The following is a 15,122-nucleotide window of genomic DNA, read 5'->3' on the forward strand; positions in this document are numbered from 1 at the left end:
GCATTTAATCTGCATCCACGCATTCCATAGCAAGCTGTTCCTTCCCAATTATTTTATGATAAAAAAGACTCAGTATAACTATCAGAAAAATACTCTACTGCTCCTAAAACCCGTTTAAACCTTGTGCTATTAAGCAAGGGAAAAATCTCAATGTCACTTTTTCATTATTGGTCAACATATGACTAAGTTGAATGTTTACAGTGATAATAGCTGTAATATAAATATTTTCATGGATTATATAGTTAGCAGTAAGGCGTAAGCAGTACTAAACCATATGCGTCACTGCTGTGCTAACTGTACGTGGCTATGAAAATGATGTTTTTGTTTATTTTTCCCTTATTTTCTTTCAAACTACTGATTTTTCTTTCAGTCAGCTCAGACAAAAATAGGAAACAGAAGCTATACTGTAAAAAGCTGCTTAAATTGAAAGGGACATTGTCTTACAGGTACTCAGGTAACTTTCTAGGTGCCAACTCTTCAGCCTAACCAAACTGCTGTTCTTACTCAAAAACATCTTCCATGTTAAGGGCATCTGGGTAATCTCATGTACACGAAATATATAAGCATGGCTAAAGAAATAAATTTCATCATTTATTGAAATTCTCCATTAAAAAGTTGTAGTTTGTAAAACAACATTTTACATTTTACGCCATTTTATTATAAGAAAAATAAACCTTCAGACAAAAAGGTAAAAGAAATCCATGAGGTGGACGGTGGCATGAGATTAAGGATAGAAAGCAGATTTTTTTTCTTAAAGAAAAAATAATTAAAGATATTTATGTAAGTAAAATAATACAGAAGATGTTTGGTTTTGTTTGATTGTCTTGTTTAGCAAACAGTTTTTGTAGAAGAGGAGGAAAATCTGTATTTCAGTTCTTAATGCAGTGTCAAATCTCATACTTGGGTAAATACAAGAACAGTGGTTTTCTACATATGGGGCCAAATGATCACAGCATCATTCATTTACTTCACCTACCATTGTTCCTGTGACTTCTGTTCTTCCTGACTTATCAGTAAGGGCCCAAAAAGATAGAAAACGTAAGATTGCTTGGGATAACACAGGATGTGAATTAGGAATGAAGTCAGGATCTTCTAGGTCCCAGAAGAGAACCACAACCTCAAGACTTGTACATCCAGTAATAAGATCTGGACCTGCACACAGGCAATAAATACTGCATCGTTAAGAATTATAGACTGGAATTATGATTGCATGAAAATGGAGTACACTATTACAGAAAATGGTGCCAATTATAGAAAACCTGGTGTATGTTAAAAAATCTATCAGTCTAGGCATTTGTAACTCCCACACCCTGTGATTTCTATGAATTATTATGATTAGCGTTAATTGTGGTAACAGATCTAAATGTGCCAAAACTAAAGAGTTTAAGATAACGTGTCTAAATGGTGGCACACAGAATCTGCCCTCCTCTTTTGGCTTCTGTTCATTCTTGGAAGAGAAGACTATGCTGAAGTTGCTTGTTTTGGCACAGTCTGCTCCTTTAACTTGATCTCCACCCTATTTCTAGGAATTCAGCCTCTTTCATGCCTGCCAGTCTGCTGAGCTGTGTGCTGTTTTTGGAAGGGCAGAATACAATTTTCATATAAATTCTATGACATACTTGTATGAATTGCCAAAATGTTCTCTGAAACCTAAGTGCCACATAAATGACAGCAAAATAGGGCCATTTACAAGTAGCTTTGGCTATGGATTTTGCATGATTCATTTCTAGTCACATATTTGCACCACCAGCTTGCCAACATTTCTGTGATAACCCATTATTTTAGACATTTATCATTTGCTCAGTGTATTCCCTGCTGAATGCTAGTAACAAAGCTCACAGCCTAGGTATCTGCATCAAATTTGGGGAGTCACTAAACACCGGTGACCAGTTCTCCACACAAATAAAACTGATGTGTTCATCCAAGCACCTTTAGTACTTAACAAAGCCGCTGAAGTATTAAACTTATTGAACCAGCGCTTGAGCATATAGGAGGTTTTCAGAAAGATCCTAATTATGCGTTTTAATTGGATGAAGTACCAGTAGGCGGTATTTTCGCACGATTTATTGTACTGACACAATTCAGAGGCGAAATGCGGGGCCCACGGGCCCTACGCCCCCCCGCCTCAGCCAGCCGCCGCCCTCAGCGCGCTGTGCCTGCCCCGAGCGCCGCCAGCAGCGCGCGGCCGCCATCTTCCCACCCCCGCTCTGAGGCGCCGCGCCCCGCCCCGCCCCCAACGCGCAGGCGCGGCTGAGGGGGAGCGGCGGGGGCGGGCCTCGAACCCGGATCCCTGCGCGCCGAGTGGCGGCCGGGTCACGTGGGGCGGCGGCGGGGCCGGGAGCGGGGCCGGGGCTGCGCGGGGAGCGTGAGTGGAGGGGAGGCGACGGGGGGGCGGGGCCGGGCCGGGGGTGGGGGGCGCGGCTCTTCCTCCTCTCCCTCCTCCTCTTCCTCCCTTGTCCCCTCTTCTTCCTCCTCTTCCTCTTCTTATCCTTCTTCTTCCTTCTCCTCTTCCTCAGCGCCCGCTCGGGGGCCGTGCGAGGAGCCTCATGGAGCGGGGGTGTTAGCTCGCCCCCTCGGGCAGCGCCTTTACGGGCTGCGGGAAAGCAACCAGGGGCGTTGTTTGCATTTTTCCTATATTTTTTAACCAGAACGAGGTGCCTCTGCTCTGAAAGCGCTCAACAACAACAACAAAGAGCCTGCCGAGCGATGGGCGCGTGTGCTGAGGGGCGCAGGGGCGGGCAGTGGGCGCTGGGCTGCGGCGCTGCTATGGCGAGGCCGGCTTCGTGCTCTGCTGCTCCGAACTGCGGGCAGGCGGCTCCTGAAGCGATAAAAACAAAGCACGAAGCTCCTGAGGGCCTTCCGGAGCAGTCAGGGAAGCACGGGTCGTTTCCAAGTTCCTGAGCTGAGCAGGGGAGGCTGCGCTTCTGCTCCAACTGCACCAGTTTTTTTATTATACCTGTATAAAGATTACAGAAAATCCCAAAAAAGTCCTGTCCCTATTTAAAGTAATTAAACATCCACGAAGTTAAAAATTTGGCTGTGCCCTAATCTGAATCCCCTTTGTTTTGATGAGTGTGTATCTGTCACAGCTGACACCCCCTCACCACCAGCAGTGATACAGCTGTAAATGGTGATGTTACTTCTCTAGCTTAATTTATATATGTTCAGGTGTATCCTAGCATCTTGAGAAGTAGTTATTTGTTATCTGTTATGAGATGGGGGTAGTAAGCATGTTTGTCAAATCTTTTAGTGTCACTTTGTTCCCACAAAACTGGGAAGGAGCTTAATGTGTCCATTGTCTCCCCCGCAAGATGGCATTATAATAGCAAGTAACTCTGACCAACTGACCACAGAGGTTCAAAAAGAGCTGACCTTTCAAAGAAAGAAACACTCTATTGACTTCTTTCTTCTTTTTTATCTGTTTGATTATATGTGTCATATAAATCTAGAGGTACAGGGCTGTCTCCATTTTAGGATTCCAAGCAATGAAACCAGTGGTGGCTCATGGCTGTTGTGTGGCCTCTGTCTGAATCTTGAACAGGCTTTTTCCAATAAAAGAAAACAGTAATTGCTAATGAACTTAATTTCTAAGGAGAGTTACTAAAATGTAGACTCACAAAATGTAAGCTTTAAAAATCTATAAAGGATCCTGCTTTTATGTCTGCTTTACACTGAAATGGCAGCAGAATTCCTGTTATATAAACTTAGATAAGCCCAAACTACTCTTTTTGATGGAAAGCTAAAGCTACACTTAGTGACTAAACTAAGCTACATCCGTGAAAAGAGGGTGTGCATGTGTGTATGTGTATATATCCAGAGGGAGAGACTCATGAGAGGGATAGACCTAAGACAGCATTAGGTTGTTCCGTTTGGGGAGATTATTTATATTGCATTCTGAAAAGTGATGTGACCTTTGTCTCCAGAGGAGGAGGCAGTGAATATGACCAGTATGTGTATCACCGGTAAATCCTTTTCACCACAGATAACACCTTAGTTTTGAGGCACATGAGCAAAGTATCCATTTCTGCAGTGCCTGCCTTTGAAAGGTAATGGAGAGACTGAAAGATCAAGAAGGAATGAGCTTAGTGGTAGACACAGCCTTTAATGCAGTCATTTTATGTTAATATTTCACTTCGTGTTATTTCCTATCAGCAAGGTAGTTCCTGATTTATTTTGACGTTTTCTGATCTGTCATGCTGCCTGTTTTTCAGTTTCAAGTTCAGTATTTTGTGAATGGAAGCCCCTTATGGCCTTTAAAGGACCATTTTATTAATCTAGAAGTTACTCTCTATAAATTAGTTACCTCTATATCTACATCAGAAGCTTGTTTTTTGCCGTGAACTATGTAATTGACTATATATTTGAAAGTTTATTGTAACTGACCGACCATGGTTGTCCTTCTGCTTGCATACATATTAGATATCATCAGGCTGGTTCTTTGTGTTTCAGATTGTTGAGGTTTTGCTTGCACTGATTTGTTTTTCTGTTTATTCTGCCTTCTGTTCCTGTCAAAATTTGAGGACAATAGTAAGTGTTCGCAGTTTGCTTGTGCTTCCATTGTAGGACTCTCCTTTTGCCTTAAAACCTCTGCTGCTACTTCTGTTTTGTTCTTTGCTTGCATCTTCAGAGAGACTGCATCTTCATAGGCAAGTACTATGGGTCTGTTGAGCTTACAGGTAGCGTTCTTACAGGTTCTGCTCAGGATCTGACCTTTGCCCCTTTCACCCTGATGTGTATGTGTATGTTTTTGATGTTGTTTTGTTTTGTTCTGTTTTGTTACTTTGGACAAGCTGCAGTCTGTACCTGGGAGCAGAAGGCCCACTTTTTTCTGGAATGCCCTGGGTTCCTTCCTGGAGCACATCTTCCAGTTTGTCTCAACCTGAAAAGAGACCAAACAGTTTGTGCCCACTGCAGAGAACAAGTGAAACCAGGGGGAGCAATGGAGAGGTTCACTTCAAAATCAGACTCCCAAGCCAAACAAAAACATTAACACTGGCATTTTTTCTGTCAGTGGAGGTTCTACAGTGCTGAGGTTCCTCCTTACAAATCAGTTTTGGAAGGCAAGAAGAGCCCAGTGGTTCTGGAGAGAAGCTGGCAGGGCTTCTTGAGGTCAGGATGTGCCATGCAGGTAAAAGCAAAATCTGTAGGTCACAGCTGTGTCCACCCTCTGTATGAAAAGACAGGTCACACTTTTTTGTCAATTCATAAAACCTAGGCCTATATCACATTGTGATTTTGGAGGAGAAGCACAGTGGGCTGGGTTTTGTTTCACAGAAATACAAATGAAAACTTCAGGCTAGATCATCTACAGTTCTGTCCATTTTGGGGGGAACAAGGGTGTAAGGAGATTCTTTTCCTCTAACTTCAAACTATAGTTGAAGGAAGAGACCGTGTAACATTTCATTTTAACTGGTATTTACTAAAATATTTATTTTATTACATGATTTTTCAGTAATATGAGGTCGTAATATTGTAGGGGTGCCAAGCAAGCAAGGGGGTTTGTCACAGTAAAAATAAAAGCTGAAATGCATTGCACTTGGTTAGTACAAAACAAACAAATACATTCCAAGAATGTTTAGTTCGGACATTTATCTTGAGTAGGTGACAAAAATGCAGACACGTGGCAGTCTCAATGCAAGACAAATGTCCATTTCAAGTCTGTTCTGGAAATTTGTACATTTTGAAGTGGGTGGCATGTTTTCAAAAGAAAAGGAATAAATGCTTCATTGTTTTGAGTCTCATTAGGCTTTTAATAAACAAAGTAGAGGCTGAGGAAGAATGTTCAAGCAGTTGAAAGCTCTATAGATTTGAAGTGAGTTGCATTCCAGAAGGCTCTGAAATAACTAGTTTTTCTTTCTTTATGTATTTGTCCTTTATAATCAAATGCATGGTGTGTCTTGGCTTATGTTTGTGCCCCCAGTAACAGGAGCGATTTGTAATACCCAGCACAGCTGTCAGCGTGGAGCAGCGCGTGCCCTGAGCTGTGCTGCGTGCAGGCTGCTCTTCCTGGGTGCACGTGTGTTGGAAGTGTGAATGCTGGGAATCGCAGACCATCAAAAGGGGGGAAAGCCTTTAAAAAGCAAGAGGGTGAATTATTTGGCAGTGTGAACAATGCGGGACGGCAGCGCTCCGGGGCTTCCATAGAACTTGTGCCCAAGCCATGTTGACTTTTATATTCAACAGTTTTTGTCAGCCGTTCTGGGGTGGGGAAAATGCCGCTGTGGCAGTGGTAAAAGAGAAGTCAGAGGGTTGGGCAGATGAGTGCAAGAAGATTTTGGAGGGTTGGTACACCTGGCATGTCATACGGAAGAGAGGATGACATTAATTAAAGTTTCTGATTAGCTAAGGGCTTTGCTTACAACATTGACATTAAAAAACAACAGCTGACAATGTTGATTATCCTCTACAACAACTGATTTACATTTTAAGAGGCCTTAGCTCATTTGGACTTTGTAGGGACTGCAGCTGTGGTCTCTGTAGTTAAACGAGGAGGATTTGAAACCAGTTTCTGAAGGTACCAGTGTGGTTTGGTTATGTGCTCGGGAAGCCTGGCCCGGAGCGGGTTTCTGCTGTTTCCACTCTGCTTTGGACAGGGCTGAGGCATTGTGGAGCATCTCGCAGATTAGACCATGGGAAAAAATGCAGTGAATTTCCTCTCATTGTAACAAATAAGTTTATTTGCATTCTGTTCTACTGCGCTGGCTTTGAGAATGCCAGCATTTTTTTCTTCTCTTAAAGTGCTATACTACACACAAATGCAATTTGAGGAGAAATCCAGAGGCTGGAGTGACTTAAACTTAATTTGATCAATTATTTGATGTTACTGTACTGGGTGAACTGCTGTGGAAGCGTGTACTGCTTTTGCTTACGTTTAGGTAGAGGAGATAGGCTGGGCTGGAGACAATCTTTTCAGATGTTCAACCCTGTGCAGGCTCTTTATTCCTTTTGCTGTTATAGGATGACAGAAATCAGAGGTGATTTCCCTCTCAGTTTATTAATGATGCTCTGAATGCCTAAAGAAAAATGTTTGCAGACGTAGCAGCTGTCTGTAAAAAAAGCCAAATTTAGTAAACCGTGCTAGGAATAATGTGGGATGTTAAACTTTGTATCAGGAGCTGTTGGCCTTTCCCCTTTATACAGGTGTTGTTTTTTCCTGCTGTTCTCCGGAAGAATGAGGTGGTTGCTTATTCAAAATAAAAATCCTTACAGAGGGAGTGTTTGATTTGATGAGCTGGAAAGGAATTTAACCAAAATAAATAAGTATATTGATAGTTTATTTGAACTGTTTTAGCATCTAATGGAGAAGGAAGTGAATGGGATGCTAAGATGAGAATTGTGTGTGTATCAGGATATTCAGGAAGTTTCAGCGGAAACCTGATGGGGAAGTTTGGAAGAATAACTGTATTTTGCTGGCTCTGCTTATTTTGAGTAATGAATTATGAGTCTTTAATAGTTGAGCAAAGAACTGGCATCCTATAAGTGGAGAAGTGTGGCCACATTGTTGTGCCCTTCTGGAGAGTTTTGAAAAGTAAAAATAGTGCTGGCTAAGTTTGGCCAGCCCTGAGAACCTACTCAAAATTTCTTGTCATTCCTTTCATCTGTAGGCAGGTCCACAGCACCGTCTCTGTGCCCATTTGTTCTGTGTTCTCCCAGCACAAGTACCCCCTAGTTGGAATTCTAGACTACAAAAACAAGAACAATTTTCAGAACTCACTGTTAGGATATGTAGCCGTGTCTGTGTTACTCTTTGAAATAGTAACTTTTAATTTTCATTCAGAGCTTGTGCTGAATATTTATAAAAGTTGGGATTAAGTCATGAAAAAAATTACACATGTAGCAAAGATGGGAGGCCTGAAAATTGAGGCTCTCTAGAGATTTATTTATTTATTTATTTATTACCAGTTTCCTGCCTGAAAGTTTAGAGATTATAAGTGAATCAGGGTAGTAGTGAAAAGATGTCTAGCACACCCAGGAATTTTGTAGATGAAATAGTCTGTCCAGTGCCACTGGAGGGAGGTTGCAGATTCCTTTTTGTCATAATGCTTGTCTGGATTAACTGTATAAATCCATTTTATTTGTCTTACACTGGTTTAAAAATTGTGACTTTTTTTTTCTCACTTGATTTTTTTTCTGATTAAGAGGTGTCTCAGCTGATGAAATTGAAGAATTTATGTTTTCTTAACTGCATTGAGCTTGAAAACGCCCCTGTTTCTGTATTATAATACAGTTGTTTTTCTCTTTCAGAATTTCCCAAACGTGTATGGTCTTGGATTTGAACAAAAGTCTAGAAATCAGAATCAACTTTGCGTTTGAGTAAGAAGTGATAATGCAACGAAGACAAGGAAGAGTCAATGCTGGACTGCTTTTGCTGCTTTATCAAATTTCTCAAGTTGGACTTCAGAACATTCCTTCTGTTACCCTTGCAGTGCTTGTACTGAATATTTTTCTCTTTCTGAATCCTGTGAGACCGCTGCATGAAGTATGTATCAGTGTCAACGAAGGCTTCTACAGACAGAATTGGCAGCGCTTACTGCTTTCTCCTGTCCACCATGCAGATGATTGGCATTTGTATTATAACATGATTTCCATGCTCTGGAAGGGGATAATGTTGGAAAGAAAGCTTAAGAGTGTGTGGTTTGCTTATATAATTGCCGTGTTTTCAGTGCTGATTGGAGTTGTTTATATGGCGCTGGAATTCATGCTTGTGAAAATTCTGAATGATCCTTCGTATGAAATGAATTGTGCCGTGGGTTTCTCAGGTAAGTTGGTCCAATGTAAATATGTGAAAATGAACATTTATAGCTACTAGCAATATTTTTGAATGTAGCAGATGGACACGTGTCCAGCCGTATGCACATATGTTACGTCACTGAAGTAATCCTTTCTTATTTAAAGCGTGTTCTCTGGGGATGTACACAGTGTGAGTACATGCTTGTATGATCAACACAGTCTTTACCCAAAAACATGACAAATATGATGACCTCTGCAGAATCATGGTTCCAGCTGGTGTTCAGTGTCACTGACTAGCCGAAGTCTGGAACTTCTTGTTTGCTGATGTTCATGATGCTTGTTAGTAGGCTCTAGAAAAGCCCATTGCTTGACTGTTATTTCTGAGCATCTTTGCTGGTGTGAGCTGTGCACTGTAAGTCAGGCCTTTAGCTTCAAATTGTAAACAGTTCATGCCTGTCTTCTAGCAGAAAAATGAAACAATCAAGCAGCTGCTTGTAGTCATCTTCCAGTAATGGTCACATCTTCTTATTTAGGAAGTCAGAGTTTCAAGTTGATGAATTCCTTTAAAAAGTCTGAAGTGGAGTAGTAGCACTGCTCTCCTAGGTACATAGAGGGTTTTTCCGTGATGCCATTGGGACTTAGAAAAGGGGATTTGCCATTTAATTCTATCTCTGAGGAAGGTGTTGATGCTTTTTAGGTTTCCCTGTGGTACTCAGGGCGGCACTAGGCTGAAACATCCTGGTAGTTGCTCATTTGGAGCTTCAGTACTCCCTGGTCACCCACCTTTTGGTAACAAGGCAGGCCCGGTTCTAGTACTGGCCTCTGTCATGGCTGTAACGGCCCTGAGCACAACCTCTTCCTCTGTCTAGGGGATCTGGCTGCCTTGCTCAAGGACGGCTTTGATATGGGACACTGCGAGCCATCTCAAGCTGGTGGGAAAAGAGCTGAGAAGCTTTTGCCTGGCAGTTGCTTTTAAGCTTAGACTCTCGGCCTTGTCCCTGGCATAGCGATGCTGCATCCATGCATGTGTCTGGCCATGTGCCTCGCTGACCTGGACCTCCAGCTGGGTGTCCTGAATTCCTTGGGCCCTGCTTGTCAAAAGGGTTGGCCTGGCAATCTGGGCTCTTGGAGTTTTAAGATGACTGGATTATTTATTTACTTCTTTTGCAGCTGGATAAAATAGGCCAGGCCCTTGTCCCCCTCATAGGAACATGACAATACAGCAGGCATAGGCCCTTCCAATAGGTGCTTAAGCCTTAAATAAAATAAAATGAATTGAAGCTGTGCATAGAGGATTCTGGTGAGTCAAGGGTGAATTGGATAGAGGCAACTCCTGAACTATGTACTGCTATCGAATATTTCTCCCCTTGAGTAAATTTATAGTTTCTGAACCAGGTCCAGTTTTATCAGCAGCAAATAGGGTGTGTGTGCGTGCGTGCATAAAAGCATTTCTTTTTAAATTTGTTCCTAAAATAAGAATATTTACATCACTGGATAGAGGAGTTTTGCCATTTCATGTTTTCTGTGGTTTTAGAAGGGGGAGAACCTTTGTCATGTTTTCTTTATTTAGCGTATCTGAATTCGTGTCCAACTCGGCTATCTTTTCCATATTAAAGTATTTTACTTGTCAATTCTGTGGATTTTTAAGGCAATTGTGTTAGATTTCTCTCCAGAGTAACTTTTTCAAAAAAATGTTGGATGTTCTGATAAATTATGTGAATTAATTCGATCACATCAGCTCTTACTTGCATGATAGAACAGTGGGAGTCAATTAGAAATTGTTGTGTTTAAAGGTGATTTATCTAATTTTTCTTTTCAGAAACAAGTGATCTGGAGCATATGTAAGATTTTTTTCCATTAATTCTGAATTTTTGAGCTTACTGTTGAGCTTCACAAATGCATTTGTCTTGTTTTCAGTCATGGCTTTTCTCAACACACAGAACAGTTTGAGTTCAATAATTTTGTCCATTATTATAACTAGAACTTTTTGTTTCTATTGTTTTGATTACTTTAATAACTACAGTAAATAGGTGCATTTAAAAAACAAAAACAACTTCAAATTGGCTGTCATATGTAAATTTTTAATACTTTTTTTCTTAAGTGACTGAAAATTATCACTGACAAAACAGCTTAGAGCTGTGGTTCTGGCATGCAACAGTATTGCTTCCTGGTGCTGTGAACCTGCATGGTACTGCAGTTTCAGTAATTAATTCATTTTGGTAGTTAAGTCACTATTCCTTTTTTTTGGGCACGCATACTTCTCTCTTGATGTGATTTTTCTTGTTCGCAGGAGTCTTGTTTGCTTTGAAAGTTCTTAACAACCATTACAATCCAGGAAGAGTCAGCAGTGTCCTTGGATTGCAGATATCCAGCAAATACGCCTGTTGGGTGGAGCTGGTGGCTATTCATTTAATTTCCCCAGGGTAAGTGCATTTAATTCTTTGAAGTTAGTAGAAGAGATTTGGGTTTTCTGAAGTAGTTTGAAATGTTTTATGAAGTAAGAGTAGTTATCTGATACCCAAATTGTGCACTGGGGCTACACTATGCTTTTTTCTGTAACACCTTTTGACCACGTTTCAAAATGAGAAACTGGAGTACCGTGTTTGGAAGGTATTGTGAACTATTGGAGGGAAGATATGAAAAGTTGATGGTCAAGGAAAAGGTACGTGCACATTCAGTAAAATAACCTAACCATGGGATACGTGACTATTTCTGAATAATCTATATTGACAGTGTTGATCTGAGCTAGTTTTACAGGTTGTTTTTGGCAACTTAAGATGCTCAAAAAACTAGGTGACCTAGCAAACTGAGAACTACCCAACTACCCCAGTTAAAGACCAATAGCACAGGGGCAAGTCTTCATCCTGCGAACAGAGATGCAGATTGCTGTCACAAACATTCATGGCTGACAATTGAAATCAGTTGTAACGCATTATGAATCAGCAGTGAATATTAGTTGCTTAATTTGTATGGGTTCAAGGATCCAAAAGAGCTCAGTCTCAAAGCAAATCACAGTCAAAAGAGGTAAACATAATAGGAATAATGAGCTTTGCATTAAAAACCAAAACATCTACGTATATTTGAAAGTAGAGGAACATTCTGAAAAATCTGGTTTTGAATTCTGCTTTTTTTATTTCACTTGTATACCTCTCAGCTTTACCCCTGGTGTGGCCTCTCTTGTCAGTAAAAATATCTTGCATTGCTTTGACATTTTTAACCTCATGAAATCTTCTCAATGTATTTATTTTCCTGTTTAGTCTGCCTTTTTAATTGCTTGTTTAATGCCTAAGGATATCACTGAGTCTTCACCGGTTATCAGTTAGATTTACTGTTGAACTTTTTTATTGATGAGAACTGTTCCTCTGGAATAAGAGGGCTTACAAAAAAAAAAAAAGAGGGTTTGGTGGGAATGGCATTATATGGTGAAAACCATTTTCTGTTGTTCTGGTTTGTCAAACAGCTTTTACTTTCCTATATTATGTTCCCAATTTATTACAAAATTAGTAACAAATTCCCAACTTCCAGTTAAAGAAGCAGCAGTGTTTTCCTGTACATGGTTGTGTAAAACAAGTTGTCTTATACTTATGCAATCATTTAATTTGGTTTAATTTGCATTCAGATAGGTTGCTTAGCACTGGTAAATTGACTACATGCCCTTCTTTCTAAGCAAGATTAAATTTAGAAGCAGAGGCAATAAATTGTAATGTGCATGTGACTATGTGGTTGAGTTAATACGGAAATGAATTGTGTGTATAAACACATGGATTTCATCCTATTGTTTCAAGAAATTCATTATTTTTCAAAGATAAAGCCAGCCTAGATTCTTGTACTATGTCACTTACCTTACTTGTTTATTTGTTTAGTGATTATATGCCTCCTAGCAGAGCATCAGTGGAGGAGATGATGGAAGTAAGTTCTTGTCATGGAATACTGTGACAGTGGCTAAACTAAAGACAAACTTTTGTTGCTAAATAAATGGCTTTGTCCTGTGATAGACTAGGGTACTTAAATGGTGATTCCTACCAGCCTTTTGGGTTTGTTGTTAGGTGGAAATTGGAGAAATGAAGTAATACAGGTGTAGGTTTTTGTTCTCTGCTTTCATGTGTGCTGCTGGGTGCCTGTCACCACAGAATTGAAATAAGTCGGGACAAATGCAGTAGCAGCAAGGAGTTGATTTGAATTCAGTATAAGAATACTGGAACATTATTCATATAAAAATAATACCGCGAGATGCTTGTAAACATCTGATCAGAATAAGATAGATGAAGCGTAAATCTTGTTCAAATGGCTTTCCTGTAATGATAGCAATTTTCATGGAAACTACACAGTCAAATGAAAAGTCTAGTTAATTCTGTTTAGAAGATTTTGTTCAAGTAATGTGTGCATCAGCTTGATGGCAGATTTCTTCAGGAAACGGTATTTAGACATATTGCATAATTATCATTGGTATGAAGTGAATGGTTGAAATAAGATCTCTGGGGAGATCTACATTTTCAAACAAAAATTAGATGAGACATCATTTGAATTTCTTTATACCAGAGAGAACATTATTTAATATTGATAAAGCTCATTGACATTTAGGAAAAAAGCATGCAATTTAAAAAGTCAAGAATCCTGTTTTTATTCCCACTCAAAGTTCAGTTTGCATTATACAAACTATAAGTTATACCATAAGCAATAATTCTGTCAGTTTTTCAGCAGGAGAAAAGGCAGTAGTTTATCTTGTTGCAATCAGAAGAACATTTATTAGTCCAACAGTCTAATAACAGTCAACTTAGAAAAATATACATTCAAGTCAAGATATTGCTATTATTACAAATAATGTAAAAATACTATTTTGGAATTTGATAATGGAAGTTGCTCTATGGCTTCTAGGGTTTTTAACTGTATACAGGATTATTTCACAATATACAAAAAGCAGAAAATAGAAGTAACCTCAATTTTCTGGATTAGATTTGAGTGGAGTTTATCATACAAGTGAAAGGAGCCTTAGTAATGTGATTGGACAAGAGTTTCACACAACTTTTGTGCTGTTTTATAAGCTATATTTGTTCACTTCAGCTAAAATGACATTTAATTCAAAAACTTGTATGTTGTCCTGCTTTGTAGGAACAGTTGTAGTTTTGCTAGTAGCTTTAATGTCAGCAGATAAAACTCATACAGCCTCGTAGGCCAGAAATCCATTATGCAAATTTTTTGAAAAGCCAGTCTACTGGAAATTAAAATTCACTGTAAAATGTCAAGAAGGTTGACATTGACACTGAAGTATTATCAGGAATTAATGGTTCAATTATATTTGAGTTCATTGGAAACAGGAATATCCACTTTGGGTAAGGCATGTGGTTAGAAGAACATTAATTGCATGTGTGAAAGTTATTTTATCCAGTTTACTTATATTGAATAATTCCAGTCTACATATTTTCATTAAATAAGAAACATTATAGGGGATCTGAATGAATCTGATATCAGAATGAATGCTTTGAGCAATAACTGCGAAAGGACAAGCATATATCTCTATACACACATACTTCTATAACCATAAATGTTAATACTCATCAGCATTTAGTATAATGTGCTTCCCGAGATCACTACTATACCAAACAGATCTTTGCAGGGGCTTAGCAGCCTCACATTTTCCCTTGCTAAGCCTGGGCAGGTGGGCCCGAACCCAGCGGGGTTTGGGAGGCCTCTGCCCCTCTGGGTGCGGGGACCAGTCCCTCCAGGCTCTGCTGCTCCAGTGTCCTCAAGCCTCTTGCTGCAACGTGTTTGTTACTTTATGGGTTGGGAAGGTGCAGAGTTTGTTCATTCCTATTTCTGGCTCTTTTGCATTATTTAAGTATGTTGTATCCATGAGAGGTTTAGTCAACGGGCTAAGTAATAGTGGTTCCTTCAGTCTTTTCCCAGAAGCCGTAGGCTCCTTGGTTCTGTTGCGTTTGGCTTAATTTTCCAGCTGAGACCTACCACTGTTGAATAGAGTGGAAAGTTTTACTTCATTTTGCTTTCAGGCAGCGCTCCTGTCTGTGTGTTCGCAGTGAAATCCTTGTTTCCCGTAGCGGTGTGGCCTGCTGAGCCCTGCTTTGTTGCGTGGCTCGCTGCATGTGCCGGCTGCTCTCCTGCAGCTCTCCCACTAGCCAGTCCCCTCCAGCCTGCTCGGATAGCTGATTCCTGTGACGTGTTCAGACCTTCATGCCTGTCTTTGAATTACATCCTAATGCTTTGTCACTGTGTCAAGGTTGCTTTAAATTATAATGCCATCTCCTGTCACTCATGTAGCTTCTCTCAGCTTGTTGTCATTTGCAAGCAATACTTGGTATAGACTCTTGTGGAAATCCACTTGGTTCATATCCTTAGTTTGATAATGAATCACTGATAAGCATTAAGCCAGGCTTTTT

General features: G+C 40.2%; 1 protein-coding gene across 4 annotated transcripts in view; it reads left to right on the forward strand.

Moving 5' to 3' along the window:
* The first annotated feature begins 2,264 nt into the window (after positions 1 to 2,264).
* RHBDD1 (rhomboid domain containing 1) overlaps positions 2,265 to 15,122 on the forward strand; it is a 35,915-nt gene continuing 23,057 nt past the window's right edge. The window contains exons 1-3 of one of the 4 annotated variants that reach the window (XM_068691590.1): positions 2,265 to 2,365; positions 8,245 to 8,759; positions 11,021 to 11,153. In XM_068691590.1, the coding sequence (XP_068547691.1) occupies positions 8,327 to 8,759; positions 11,021 to 11,153 (566 nt within the window). In that variant the 5' untranslated portion in view covers positions 2,265 to 2,365; positions 8,245 to 8,326. The other 3 variants (XM_068691588.1, XM_068691587.1, XM_068691591.1) reach the window with 3 other exon arrangements.

The sequence above is a fragment of the Anas acuta genome, chromosome 9 (assembly GCF_963932015.1).
Source record: "Anas acuta chromosome 9, bAnaAcu1.1, whole genome shotgun sequence".
Taxonomy (NCBI): domain Eukaryota; kingdom Metazoa; phylum Chordata; class Aves; order Anseriformes; family Anatidae; genus Anas; species Anas acuta.